The 13764-nt window shown below is 44.5% G+C and overlaps 1 protein-coding gene across 1 annotated transcript; it reads right to left on the reverse strand.

Annotated features, from left to right (window-relative positions):
• Positions 1–5008: 5008 nt before the first annotated feature.
• On the reverse strand, positions 5009–12642 carry LOC130129085 (histone H3-like centromeric protein A). Its single transcript, XM_056298881.1, has 5 exons — positions 12568–12642; positions 9457–9680; positions 8105–8226; positions 7577–7651; positions 5009–5402 (listed from the first exon to the last, which is right to left on the reverse strand). Exons 2-5 carry the CDS (start codon positions 9575–9577, stop codon positions 5274–5276), a joined length of 447 nt encoding a protein of 148 aa, XP_056154856.1. The 5' UTR covers positions 9578–9680; positions 12568–12642; the 3' UTR covers positions 5009–5273.
• Positions 12643–13764: the final 1122 nt, after the last annotated feature.

Below are 13764 nucleotides of genomic sequence, written 5' to 3' on the forward strand. Positions count from 1 at the left end.
TAGTATTATATAGAACACTAGAAGAACCCCGCTACAATGTAGCGGTTTGGTTATCCACCCGTCTAAATCTCCCTCCTCTTCATCCTGCCAGCTAACCGCCTTCCCCCTGCCCCTAAACCCCCCCCCCACTCCAAACCCCCCCCAAATGCTCAGAATCATCTGAAATGCCGAGAAAAGTGGTTTTTAGCCATTTTTAGAAAATGCATATTTTGCATAATTATGCATGATTATTATAATTATTTTAATTTCCTGCTATTTTTCTGGTCCTCTCTGGAACAATACCTACCACCTCCAAAAAAAATTAGGATCATAAGTGCATTTTTTGCAAAAATGCATTTATTTTGCATAATGCCAAAACATTTCAAGTCCCAGAAATTTTTTTTATATAGGTGAAAAAAATCAAAGATGCTCAGAATCATCTAAAATGCCGAGAAAAGTGGTTTTTAGCCATTTTTAGAAAAATGCATATTTTGCATATTTATGCATAATTATGCATAATTTTAATTTCCTGGGATTTTTCCCCTTACTCTCTGAGACGATACCTACCACCTCCAGAAAGAATTAGAATCATAAATGCTTTAGTTTTCGGTCCCGCTATCTACACTAACTAACACACACACACACACACACACATTGTGAAAATATATGAGTAGATTTACAGCAAAGTTATGGCTAGCATACATATATGGGTTTGTGGGAGGGGCCAGTTGCACTGCGCTGATGCGTCCACGTCGAACGTTCACAGAACCAACAGCGTACTGGGTGGCCTCGACGCAAAGGCTACGCACACAGGCTGCACCGCGGGCTCTGCGAAGGTTCGCACGCAGAAGTACGTAAAAACAAAGTCGCTTATTATTTTTACAATCAAGCAACCAGTTTTAAAAACAAGCCCCAAAAAACGCAACCCGCGACTCGTCATCTTTTCAAGCAACTTCAACAAAACAACACGAAAAGAAGAAGCCCAACGCCGCGTATTAGAAGCGGACTTGGCAACTATGTGCCAGCCTGATGCAGAGTGGACACGTTTTGTCCATGCTGCACCGCCAGATGTTGCATTTTAATAGCGTCTCTAACCTCCAATTGCTTCAGTTCCAACTCCCCGCGAAGCTGGAATTCTCTCCCCCTTTCCCCCCCTTTTCCAACCAGAGGCCTAGAACCAGGAGTAGACACGCGTGACTCAAAAGTAGGCCTCGCTAAAACAAACGGACACCATACACGGGCCGAACGTTAATTGGCCTCCATTACAGCCACTCGACCTCACTAGTTTAAAGTCACGTCCACCGGTGGCCAATGACGGCAAGCTGGAAATAAAACACACAACTAGCCTAACAAACAAACTTCCCCGGTTCCTGCCTGGCTGAAACTTCACCTATGACCCATCTTCTCGGAGCGTGCCGGGCTCGGGGCGGCTTTAAAGGCCGAACTTCTGCGGCCTGAGCCCCGAAATGCCTACGCAGTGTCTGCAGGTATTTGTTGCAACCGTGCACTACACCACCTGATTAAACTAGTCCCTTTCCCTCCTTGATCCGGGAGGTGAGCTAATTAGTTAAATCAGGTGGTGTAGTGCACAGTTGCAACAAATACCTGCAGACACTGCGGCCCTTGAGGCCTGGAGTTTCACACCCCTGGTCCAAGCGTAAAACAATGGCGATTCCGTATGTGGCGGGAGTGTTGGAACAGCTGAGACGCATATTTTCCAAACACCACGTCTCAGTTGCTTTTAACCCCCCAAAACACGCTGCGCCAGAAGTTGGTCCACCCCAAGGATCGGGTCCCCTGGCACAAACAGAGCAATCTAGTGTATGCTGTTAAGTGCCAGGAGGATTGCCGTGACTTGTACATCGGGGAAACTAAACAGACGCTGGCCAAGAGGATGACACAACACAGGAGCGCTAACATGCCAGGCCAGGACTCCACAGTCTACACCATTAGACTGTGCCTGGGACTTTTATGCACTTTTTTGCAAATGTGGAGAATCACTTCACGGATAAATCTCATGACTTTTGCAGAAAAGGTAAAACTTCTGACCACTGATTTCATGAAGGGTACATGTTAAACATATGAAAAACAAGGTTAAGTTTTGTTCTATCCCTGATAGAAGAGTAGGACCAGGATTACAAGTGAATGATCATCAGAAAAATATACTTTTTGCTATTTCCGCCTATAATATGGCCTTGTATAAAAGGCTCCTGATACAAAATAGAACTTAATTTTGGCATCCTGGTTATTCTGGGATGTAGAGACACTACATGTAGACCTTTTTGAGCAAGTTCTATGTAAAAACAAGCATCAGGTAGAAAATGACAAAGGATTAACTTGGAACTCCCTCTTTTAGGGTAGGCGTTTTTTTTTTCTTCACTTTTTTCCCTATGTGGTGAATCACTTCATGGATCAATTTCATGATGTTTGCAGTAAAAGTAACACTGCTGACCATCCATTTCATGAAGGGGACACCTTAAAGTTATGAAAAAACAAGGTCAGCTTTTGCTGTACTCCGGGTAGGGGTATCTCAAAAACTAAGGCTCTTTTTGAGGGTTTGTTCCTCCACTGCATCTACAGGCCAGTGGCCACTCTTTCAAGGATGAGGATGTGCACATCCTTGGTATGGAGGAACACTGGTTTGAACGGGGAGTCAAAGAGGCCATCTATGTGAAGAGGGAACGACCATCCCTGAACCGGGGGGGGGGGGGGCTAACACTACATCTGTCACCATCTTACAGTGCTGTGATTGCAAACATTCCCAAGTCCTCTGAATAGCGGCCAATAGTAAGGGCATTTGCATAGGAAACTGATCGCTGGTTTCAGTCATGCCACTGTATTGTTTATAAGGGTGGGGGTACCTGCAGTCAGTTGAGACTGAAGACGTCACTTTTGCCCCCTTTCCACTACGTGGTACCGGCTCAACTCGACTCGACTCGCAGAGTGTCGTTTTCCATTACCGTAACAGTACCCCCTCAGTGCAGCTGGTCTGCATTGATTTTGGTATCCGCTCCAATTTTTTTGGAACCCCGACAAAGGTGGTACCAGAAAAGTGGTAACAGTTACCAAAATGCCGGTACTGGAAAACGAAAAAGTCGAGCCGAGTTGAGCCAGTACCATGTAGTAGAAAAGGGACATTAGATGAGTGATGAAGCGTTTCTCTCAATAAACGTGTCCAAACGAACTGATTCAACCTTCTGTGATTTCTTTACCTGGATTACTGAACATGCATGAATGTACAGTGCATCCGGAAAGTATTCACACCCCTTCACTTTCCCCACATTTTGTTATGTTACAGCCTTATTCCAAAATGGATTAAATTCCTTTTTTTCCCTCATCAATCTACATACAATACCCCATCATAACAAAGCAAAAAAGGTTTTGTAGAAATTTTTGCAAATTTATTAAAAATAAAAAACTGAAATATTGCATGTACATAAGTATTCACACCCTTTACTCAGTACTTGGTTGAGGCACCCTTGGCAGCGATTACAGCCTCAAGTCTTCTTGGGTATGAAGCTACAAGCTTGGCACACCTATATTTGGGGTATTTCTCCCATTCTTCTCTGCAGATCCTCTCGAGCTCTGTAAGGTTAGATGGGGAGCATCGCTGCACAGCTATTTTCAGGTCTTTCCAGAGATGTTCAATAGGGTTCAAGTCTGGACTCTGGCTGGGCCACTCAAGGACATTCACAGACTTGTCCCAAAGCCACTCCTTGGTTGTCTTGGCTGTGTGCTTAGGGTCATTGTCGTGTTGAAAGGTAAACCTTCGCCCCAGTCTGAGGTCCTGAGCGCTCTGGAGCAGGTTCACATCAAGAATCTCTCTGTACTTTGCTCCATTCATCTTTCCCTGGATCCTGACTAGTCTCCCAGTTCCTGCCGCTGAAAAACATCCCCACAGCATGATGCTGCCACCACCATGCATCGCTGTAGGGATGGTATTAGCAAGGTGATGAGAGGTGCCTGGTTTCCTCCAGACGTGACATTTGGCATTCAGACCAAAGAGTTCAATCTTGGTTTCATCAGACCAGAGAATCTTGTTTCTCATGGTCTGAGAGTTCTTTAGGTGCTCTCTGGCAAATTCCAAGTGGGCTGTCGTGTGCCTTTTACTGAGCAGAGGCTTCCATCTGGCCACTCTACCATAAAGGCCTGATTGGTGGAGTGCTGCAGAGATGGTTGTCCTTCTGGAAGGTTCTCCCATCTCCACAGAGGAACACTGGAGCTCTGTCAGAGTGACCATCGGGTTCTTGGTCACCTCCCTGACCAAGGCCCTTCTCCCCCGATTGCTCAGTTTGGTTGGGCAGCCAGCTCTAGGAAGAGTCCTGGTGGATCCAAACTTCTTCCATTTACGAATGATGGAGACCACTGTGCTCTTCGGGACCTTAAAAGCTGTAGAAATTTTTTTTTTACCCTTCCCCAGATCTGTGCCTCGATACAATCCTGTCTCGGAGGTCCACAGACAATTCCTTTGACTTCATGGCTTGGTTTCTGCTGACATAAACTGTCAACAGTGGGACCGTATATACAGGTGTGTGCCTTTCCAAATCATGTCCGATCAATTGAATTTACTACAAGTGGACTCCGATCAAGATGTGGAAACATCTCGAGGATGATCAGTGGAAACAGAATGAACCTGAGCTCAATTTTGGGTGTCATAGCAAAGGGTGTGAATACTTATGTACATGCAATATTTGAGTTTTGTATTTTTAATAAATTTGCAAAAATTTCTACAAAACCTTTTTTGCTTTGGCATTATGGGGTATTGTGTGTAGATTGATGGGAAAAAAAACCAGAATTTAATCCATTTTGGAATAAGGCTGTAACATAACAAAATGTGGGGAAAGTGAAGGGGTGTGAATACTTTCTGGATGCACTGTATATGATGTTAATGAAACCTGAAGTCTTTGTTCATTTAATTTCAACAGATCAATATTGAAGTCATCCTACAAGAACTTGATACTTAACTCACAGCATGTATCTAAAATACTCTGAGTGCGCGTGCACACACACGTTTATTGGGAGAAAAAAAACAGAAAAACCCACCCCACATCCCTACATACATATATATCCATAAAAAAGTACAAAACTCTCATAAATGCACAACATGAACATGAACACCATATTAAAAATACAGATACAATTTCATCCTCTGGGGATGAGAGGTTAAATCAGACATTAGTCAAACAAAAATAATAGAACTTTATGAAAAATGGATCCAACTGCCTCTTGACAAGTTGGGATAGAGTCTGTTTCATGCCCACCACCACCGTTCCTCCAGACTCCTCTTGGTCCCGTCACAGATTGTGCACGCCTCGGATCCTCCGGGCCAGCTGGATGTCGCGGGGGAACAGGGTGACCCGCTTGGCGTGCAGAGCGCAGAGGTTAGCATCAGAGAAGATCATGACCAGGAACGCCTCGGCTGCCTGGTGGCAGAGGAGGAGGAGGAAGAAGGGCAGAACATAAAGAAAAGTCCAAATGGATTTATGGAAAATTGAGCTTGATGAAAAACTGTTTAGATTGAAATGATTTTCTGCATTCTCTGACACCTATGTAAAGCTAAAAGTCATTTCAAGTAGTATCCAAGGTACGAGTTCTGCATTAAGACAGGAGTCTACCATAGGATGTCAAATAAGACTTTACCCTTTGGAAAAGAACTCACTTGGGCCTCAGTCGCAGTTGGCATTTTATTCGACCTGTGTCCAGATTGTGTCTGAAAGCAATTCATCCACATTGCTTTTACAGCCACACAAAATGTGTCACCTTCCAGAGCAACATGTAAAAGTTTCTCATCCCGAAAATAAGCTACAGCTTACCCATTTAGGAGCGTTTTTTGAGATGATGAATATGGTATTGAGAAACCGTTCTATTTGCTTGTGGTGAGCTTGCGGCTGTAATGTGTCTCAAACCAACGGCCATGGTGGTTTAACCAACTGTACTACAATCTGTCCAACAAGATGGGGTCTATATTGTCTTCTAGTATGTGGGCCAGCCTTATAGACTTATTCAAAGCTGAGAGGTGACAGTAAAATTAGAAACAATGGAGGTGAATAGGCGAGCTAGTTATGACAGGCATGCCGTATCATAGAACAAAATCACATGACACAGGCATGGCACACAGCGTGCAAGTTCAAGTTTTAGGTTGTTTTACTTTTTCCAAATTCACAACAATACAGCATGGCACGCATTAATGGTAAGGAAATGCTTAGGCATAAGTTCAGCCTAAAAAAAAAGCTAAAGAATAGGGCGTGTGGGTGGCGTGGCGGTCTATTCCGTTGCCTTACCAACACGGGAATTGCCGGTTTAAATCCCCGTGTTACCTGTGGCTTGGTCAGGTGCCCCTACAGACACAATTGGCTGCGTCTGTGGGTGGAAAGCCAGATGTGGGTATGTGTACTGGTCACTGCACTAGTGCCTCCTCTGGTCACTCAGGGCACCTGTTCAGGGGGGAGGGGGGACTGGGGGGAATAGCGTGATCCTCCCACACGCTACGTCCCCCTGGTAAAACTCCTCACTGTCAGGTGAAAAGAAGCAGCTGGTGACTCCAGATGTATCGGAGGGGACATGTGGTAGTCTGCAGCCCTCCCCGGACCAGCAGAGGAGGTGGAGCAGCGACTGGGATGACTCGGGAGAGTGGGGTAATTGGCCAGGTACAATTGTGGAGAAAAAGCTCAAGATTATGAGGTAAGTTAAAGCTAAACAAAAACCAACAAATAAATACATAAACTTCCAGCCTAAGAAACTAACAATAAAATTACAAAAAAATAGACTAAAAGTAAGCTAAAATGCACAGTGTATACAGGCCGGAGAAGAATAAACTTAAATTTGCATTAAAGTCACACACAATCTAAACAGCTGACATTGAAATATAACAGTATATAGAGGTATGTAGTTGTAATAAATATGTTAAATGTATCTGTACATAGTGCAGGAGTGGTATGGCAGAGAGAGACAGAGACGTTTTCATAGAAATCAATCTGCACTGTCAAGTAAATTTTATCTGTATAGCCCAATATCACAAATTACAAATCTGCCTCAAAGGGCTTTACAGCAACACAACATCCTGCCCTTAGAACCTCGTATTGGATAAGGAACAACTCCCTAAAAAAAAAGAAAGAAAGAAAAGAAAACCCTTTAACAGGGTGAAAAAATGGGAAGAAACCTCAGGGAGAGCAACAAAGGAGGATCTCTCTCCCAAAATGGACAGATGTGCAATGGATGCTGCGTGTACACAATTTACAGAATACAACATTAAAAGAGGATAACAGAATTATAAAATATATATGAAGAATATGATGAGGAGGATGCTACGCAGTGTCCAGATGCAACCTGTAACAACTCTTCTATTGCTGTTGTTTTTAACAACTCTGCAGTCTCGTGTCTCAACGGCTCATGGGATCAGAGATCACATCTCTGCCTTTCGGACAAGTCCGCCTCTTTAAAACTGCTCTCACTGAGAAAGATCCCAGACCTGATCTCACAAGGCAGATCCATGTGATCTACTCAGTGTTACTTTGGCTTGTGAGGCTACAGAAAACCAGGACAAGTGTTGATACACGTGCTTGTGTGTTTGTGTGTGTGTTTGTGTGTGTGTATTCACCTCCTGCAGGGCCATCAGACTGTAGACCTGCCACCTCAACGTCTGTGGGGAATATTGCTGACACACTTCCCGAACCTGATGTCAAGAGAAAGACTTTTAAAACTGGTGACTGAAGTGTAGCGTCCCCCTGTCCGTGAACCTCGTAGACCCAGGACGTAAGGAAGGTGTGAACTCAGGGGCTGCATCGCTGCATGTATTTGAAAGCACTTTATCTCTGCACTTGTCTGTGCTTTGCACGATGTCTGTTACTGTACTATAATACATGCACTTTTATGTGGCAGCCTTCATGTCCAAGACAAATTTCCCTCGGGACAAACAAAGTCATTTTGAATCTTGATGCCCACACTCACTTTATGACTACGACCACATTACTGTGGCACCCACGTACGGCGGGGAGGAGAAAAAAAAATGTCATGTTCGTGTCATGAAGAGGACAATTAGGTGACAAAGGGAAAACAGCTGAGTTGAGGTGGTCAAAAGGACAAAAACAAAATATGCTGAAACCTTTTCACTTCCTTTCTGACTCACCAAGCGAGCGAAAGGTGCCTTGCGGATGAGCAGATTGGTGGTTTTTTGGTATTTCCGGATCTCCATCAGGGCCCTGGTTCCTGGGCGGAACCTCCTCGTCTTGGGCAACACAGTGGTCGGTTCTGTGAGGAAACACCCAGAAACTTTTAATTACTGCACAGTAGCCTGGTATGGAAACAAAAAAGGAAACTTCAAAATCATGTAGCAGTAAGAACTCACTCATCTTACATAAAATCTGACTTACAAAAAACTAGGATACTTCCAAAGTCCTTAAAAAACTTCACTATGTTCACAACTCAGCTGCCTGCTCACACTCACGCTTCATATCACCCCAGCCCATCAGGATCCCCCTGACACACTACTACTACTACTACTACTACTACTACTACTACTACTACTTTTGGCTGCTCCCGTTAGGGGTCGCAACAGCGGATCATCCGTTTCCATCTCTTCCTGTCCTCTGCATCTTCCTTTGTCAGACCCAGCCATCTGCATGTCCTCCCTCATCACATCCATAAACCTCCTCTTTGGCCTTCCTCTTCTCCTCTTCCCTGGCAGCTCCATATTCAGCATCCTTCTCCCAGTATACCCAGCATCTCTCCTCCACACATGTCCAAACCATCTCAATCTTGCCTCTCTTGCTTTGTCTCCAAACCATCCAACCTGAGCTGTCCCTCTAATATACTCCTTCCTAATCCTGTCCTTCTTCATCACTCCCAATGAAAATCTTAGCATCTTCAGCTCTGCCCCCTCCAGCTCCGCCTCCTGTCTTTTCGTCAGGATCCCCCTGACACAGAGAGCACAAAATTATCTTCCTGTCCTCCTGAACTGCCACACCTCCATCCACTGCCCCCACAACAACCCCGCATCACCACATCCATACACGGACTAGACCTGGCAGAGCTTTAGCCAGACCAGCTGCATCAATCTGGACCTCTCCCCAATGTCAAATGAATGAGTAATTCACTTCTTAAAAAAAAAAAAAAAAAATCAGGAAAAACTGACGATCAGTATAAAACTGAAAATCTTTGCCATCTAAAACTCGGCCTGTCCTTTCGCTGCTGCTTCACTACAACTGCCAAAGAGATATTTAAGATGTTTTCACCTGTCGTTTGACTGTCCGCAAGATTCACTCTTCTATTCATGAATCTCACATCAGATGTCGACTCTTGATTTGCAAACTTATTTAACATCTGTTACAGTCGACAGTGAAGTGCCTCCAACCAGTCGAAAGGGAGAACGTCGTCTCTTCATGAAGAAAAAAAAAAAACCCTTCGGTCCTTTAAATTGTGTTGCTATCCGTTTTCCCTTCTTCACAGTTACTGCTCTACGGTTCACCACACACACCTTACCTGTCCTTCCACTTTGTCTTTGGGACGGGGGCCGTGAGGGCGAGGGGCCCGGGGCAGCCTGTGGGGGCCGGCGTTGAGGGGATTTGGCCTTTCGCCGATGCTTGGATGTGTCACGTCTCATACTTTCAGCGAGTAGGCAGGACTTCCCCGTGGACTCCAAAACCCTCCCTGCAAAGCTCTGATTTAGTCAGGCTGGCACTTCCTTTACTGCTGCAGCCCTCCTCCTACACGACAGACAAAACCTTCAAAAGGTATCAAGAAAGGTGGTACGCCCAACACCAAAGTTAGGCGAGAAGGCTTATTTTGTTCTCCGGACATTGAATTACACAAAAACTACACTGTAAATGTAACGCATAGTATTTGTGCAATTTCAGAAAACCTCAGAAAGATTTTTTTTATGACAGTTGAAATATGAGAATTATGAATGTGACTGCTGGGATAGGCTCCAGCATCCCCACGACCTGATCCACTAACTAGTCATGGTGACTAAAGAGAAAACGTTGATTTTCACAACGAAAAGGACAGTACAACACACACACAAAAAAGAGAAAACAGGATCACAATATGTTTAATGTTACAGTAAGATAAATGCCGGCTGTTTGAGTAAAACATAAGTGTTTTGGTATTTTCCTTCCTCTACTCCTCTTGGAAAAGTACCTTATATACTAGTATCTCTATCAAGTGGCCCCTTACATAAGCAAACACAAATACAATACATTTTCAATGTATTGTATTTGTATTTATACAAGTATTTTTTTGTATTTGGAGCTGCATTTAACTGAAGCGATTGTTCCCTGCAATAAAACCCCTCTCACGCCCACAGAGCTCAAGTGGGATGTTGGGAACGAACCCCTTACCTTTTATCTACCCATATTTGCACTATCGGATTAAAGACCCTGAAATTATATTTGAATGTCCCGTGTGTAATTCCCCCGGCTTCAAATCTGGGTTTTAATTAAAATTAAATAGAAGTGTTATTAAATGCAAGGGGGGCACTTGATTGATATACCATAAACTGCAAGTGCTCATTTAAGGTGCCTTTCAAAGAGGGGTAGAGGAAGGACAACACCAAAACACCCATTACGGTTTACTCACACAGCCGCCATTTATTTCACTGTAACACTGAACGTACCATGATCCTGTTTTCTCTTCTTAGTCTTTAAACAACCTGGGTTGAGGAAAGAATAGAAAATGAAAAGGCCTTTCAGAGCTCTGATGAAATAACCCCCCCCCCCAAAAAAAATAAAAGTAAACAATGTTCATCAACGAAGCATCTTCATCTCTGCCACCTCCAGCTCCTCCTCCTGCCTTCTCATCAGTGCCACTGTCTCCAGACCATACAACATAGTTGGTCTCACAACATGTCCAAGCCATCTCAATCTTGCCTCTCTTGCTTTGTCTCTAAACCGTCCAACCTGAGCTGTCCCTCTAACATACTCGTTCCTAATCCTGTCCTTCTTCGTCACTCCCAGTGAAAATCTTATCATCTTCATCTCTGCCACCTCCAGCTCCACCTCCTGTCTTTTCATCAGTGCCACTGTCTCCAGATCATACAACATAGCTGGTCTCACAACATGTCCAAGCCATCTCAATCTTGCCTCTCTTGCTTTGTCTCTAAACCGTCCAACCTGAGCTGTCCCTCTAATATACTCGTTCCTAATCCTGTCCTTCTTCGTCACTCCTAATGAAAATCTTATCATCTTCATCTTCATCTCTGCCACCTCCAGCTCCACCTCCTGTCTTTTCATCAGTGCCACTGTCTCCAGACCATACAACATAGCTGGTCTCACAACATGTCCAAGCCATCTCAGTCTTGCCTCTCTTGCTTTGTCTCTAAACCGTCCAATTTGAGCTGTCCCTCTAATATACACGTTCCTAATCCTGTCCTTCTTCATCACTCCCAATGTAAATCTTAACATCTTCATCCCTGCCACCTCCAGCTTGTCTCTCTTGCCTTGTCTCTAAACCGTCCAACCTGAGCTGTCCCTCTAATGTACTCGTTCCTAATCATGTCCTTCTTCGTCACTCCCAATGAAAATCTTATCATCTTCATCTCTGCCACCTCCAGCTCCACCTCCTGTCTTTTCATCAGTGCCACTGTCTCCAGACCATACAACATAGCTGGTCTCACAACATGTCCAAGCCATCTCAATCTTGCCTCTCTTGCTTTGTCTCTAAACCGTCCAACCTGAGCTGTCCCTCTAATATACTTGTTCCTAATCCTGTCCTTCTTCATCACTCCCAATGAAAATCTTATCATCTTCATCCCTGCCACCTCCAGCTTGTCTCTCTTGCTTTGTCTCTAAACCGTCCAATTTGAGCTATCCCTCTAATATACTCGTTCCTAATCCTGTCCTTCTTCGTCACTCCCAGTGAAAATCTTATCATCTTCATCTCTGCCACCTCCAGCTCCACCTCCTGCCTTCTCATCAGTGCCACTGTCTCCAGACCATACAACATAGCTGGTCTCACAACATGTCCAAGCCATCTCAATCTTGCCTCTCTTGCTTTGTCTCTAAACCGTCCAACCTGAGCTGTCCCTCTAATATACTCGTTCCTAATCCTGTCCTTCTTCATCAGTCCCAATGAAAATCTTATCATCTTCAGCTCTGCCACCTCCAGCTACACCTCCTGTCTTCTCATCAGTGCCACTGTCTCCAAACCAAACATAGCTGGTCTCACCACCATCCTGTAAACCTTCCCTTTAACTCTTGCTGGTACCCTTCTGTCACACATCACCCCTGACACTCTTCTCCACCCACCTCCACCCTGCCTGCTAGCTCTTCTTCACCTCTCTTGGACAGTTGACCCCAACTGTCCTCCGCTGTCCTCCCTCTCATTCACACACAGGTATTCCGTCTGGCTCCAACTGACTTTCATCCCTCTCCTGTCCGGCGCATACCTCCACCTCTCCAGGCTCTCCTCCACCTGCTCCCTACTCTCGCTACAGAGCCCAACGTCACCCGCGAACAAAGAAAAACAAATACGACGGTTCAAATATGAGGCCGTTATAACGCCACGCACGCGCCAGTCTTCCCCACGGAGCCTCGCAGGCAAAAGAAAAGACCCCCCCCCTTCGCTTGGACGGGCGGTAAGAGAACCCCGACATACCTGCGGACCGAATACTGCTTTCCAAGAGCGGCTCGGCAAAACCTGTAGGTTCGACCCACCGACCGTCAACGAACCGTCCGACCAAGACGATCAGGATTCAAACGCTGTTTCTCTGGTCTCGGCCAATGAGGTCGGAGTGGGAGGCCTCTCAGCCAATGAGATCAAAAAGGCAGTGACGCGTCCTCCGTTCTCGGTGTTTATTGGCGGTTGGCAAACGACGAAGCGGCACATTACCGCCACCCGCTGGTGCGGAGGGTGGACCAGAGAAACGCCTCACATCTTAAATTAGTTACTGTAAGAAAGCGAGAGAAGCTTTTATAACACTCAAGTTGAATTCTTCTGGAGAACATCTACTGAATCACACCGTGCTGTTATTTTCCTGAGAGTTTGAGTCCGGCGCCTTCTCTCTGCCTCATATTTCTGACAATATATCACGTTTCTTCTGGCCCGCAGGAGTCACATCTGCCTGTACTGTGTTTGCCTGTTTTGACAAGTGTGCTGTTGAGTCCCCTGTTTTCCAAAATCTGAGTCTTGAAATGATGGCCTCTCCTCTCCTGCTCCTTCCTGCACACCTCATTTCTCCCACTTTCCTCTGACCTCTGTAAAACCATCGGCCTTTCCTTATTTTATATTTATTTCAACGGACAGTATTAGATGTTTTACTTCAGATACATGTATTACAACTACATATTTCATTGTTTGTGCAAAATCATTTTTTAAAATGCATGCATATTATTGTTCACAACATGAGTTTTGTCAGCAGCCATCACGAGAACATTCAGGTCAAGGCCAGAAAGTTGCAGTATATATAAATATTAAATATATATATATATAAAAAACATTATCAATGAGCGATAATGACGACCCTAGGGTCATTATCGCCCTCTTGTGGCAAGACGGCGATAATGCATTATATTTTAGAATCAGATCAAATTACACAATTTTGCCTGACAACTTCAACAGTTAAAACTAGAATTATGAAGACAGAGGTGTGTGTGTGTGTGAATTAATTAATTGTAAAGTGCTTTCAGTGGCTGTTGCAGCTAGAAAAGTGCTATAAAAATGCAACTTCACTGACTGATTACATTTTTTTTCTTATTCTTTTACTTAACGCCATTTCATACTTCATATCAAGCACTGGAAGCACTGTGCATTGCTTTTGTTGTGGTAAATGAGCGTTAAAATTACATTTGCCTT

This window comes from Lampris incognitus, chromosome 18 (assembly GCF_029633865.1).
Source record: "Lampris incognitus isolate fLamInc1 chromosome 18, fLamInc1.hap2, whole genome shotgun sequence".
NCBI classification, from domain to species: Eukaryota; Metazoa; Chordata; class Actinopteri; order Lampriformes; family Lampridae; genus Lampris; species Lampris incognitus.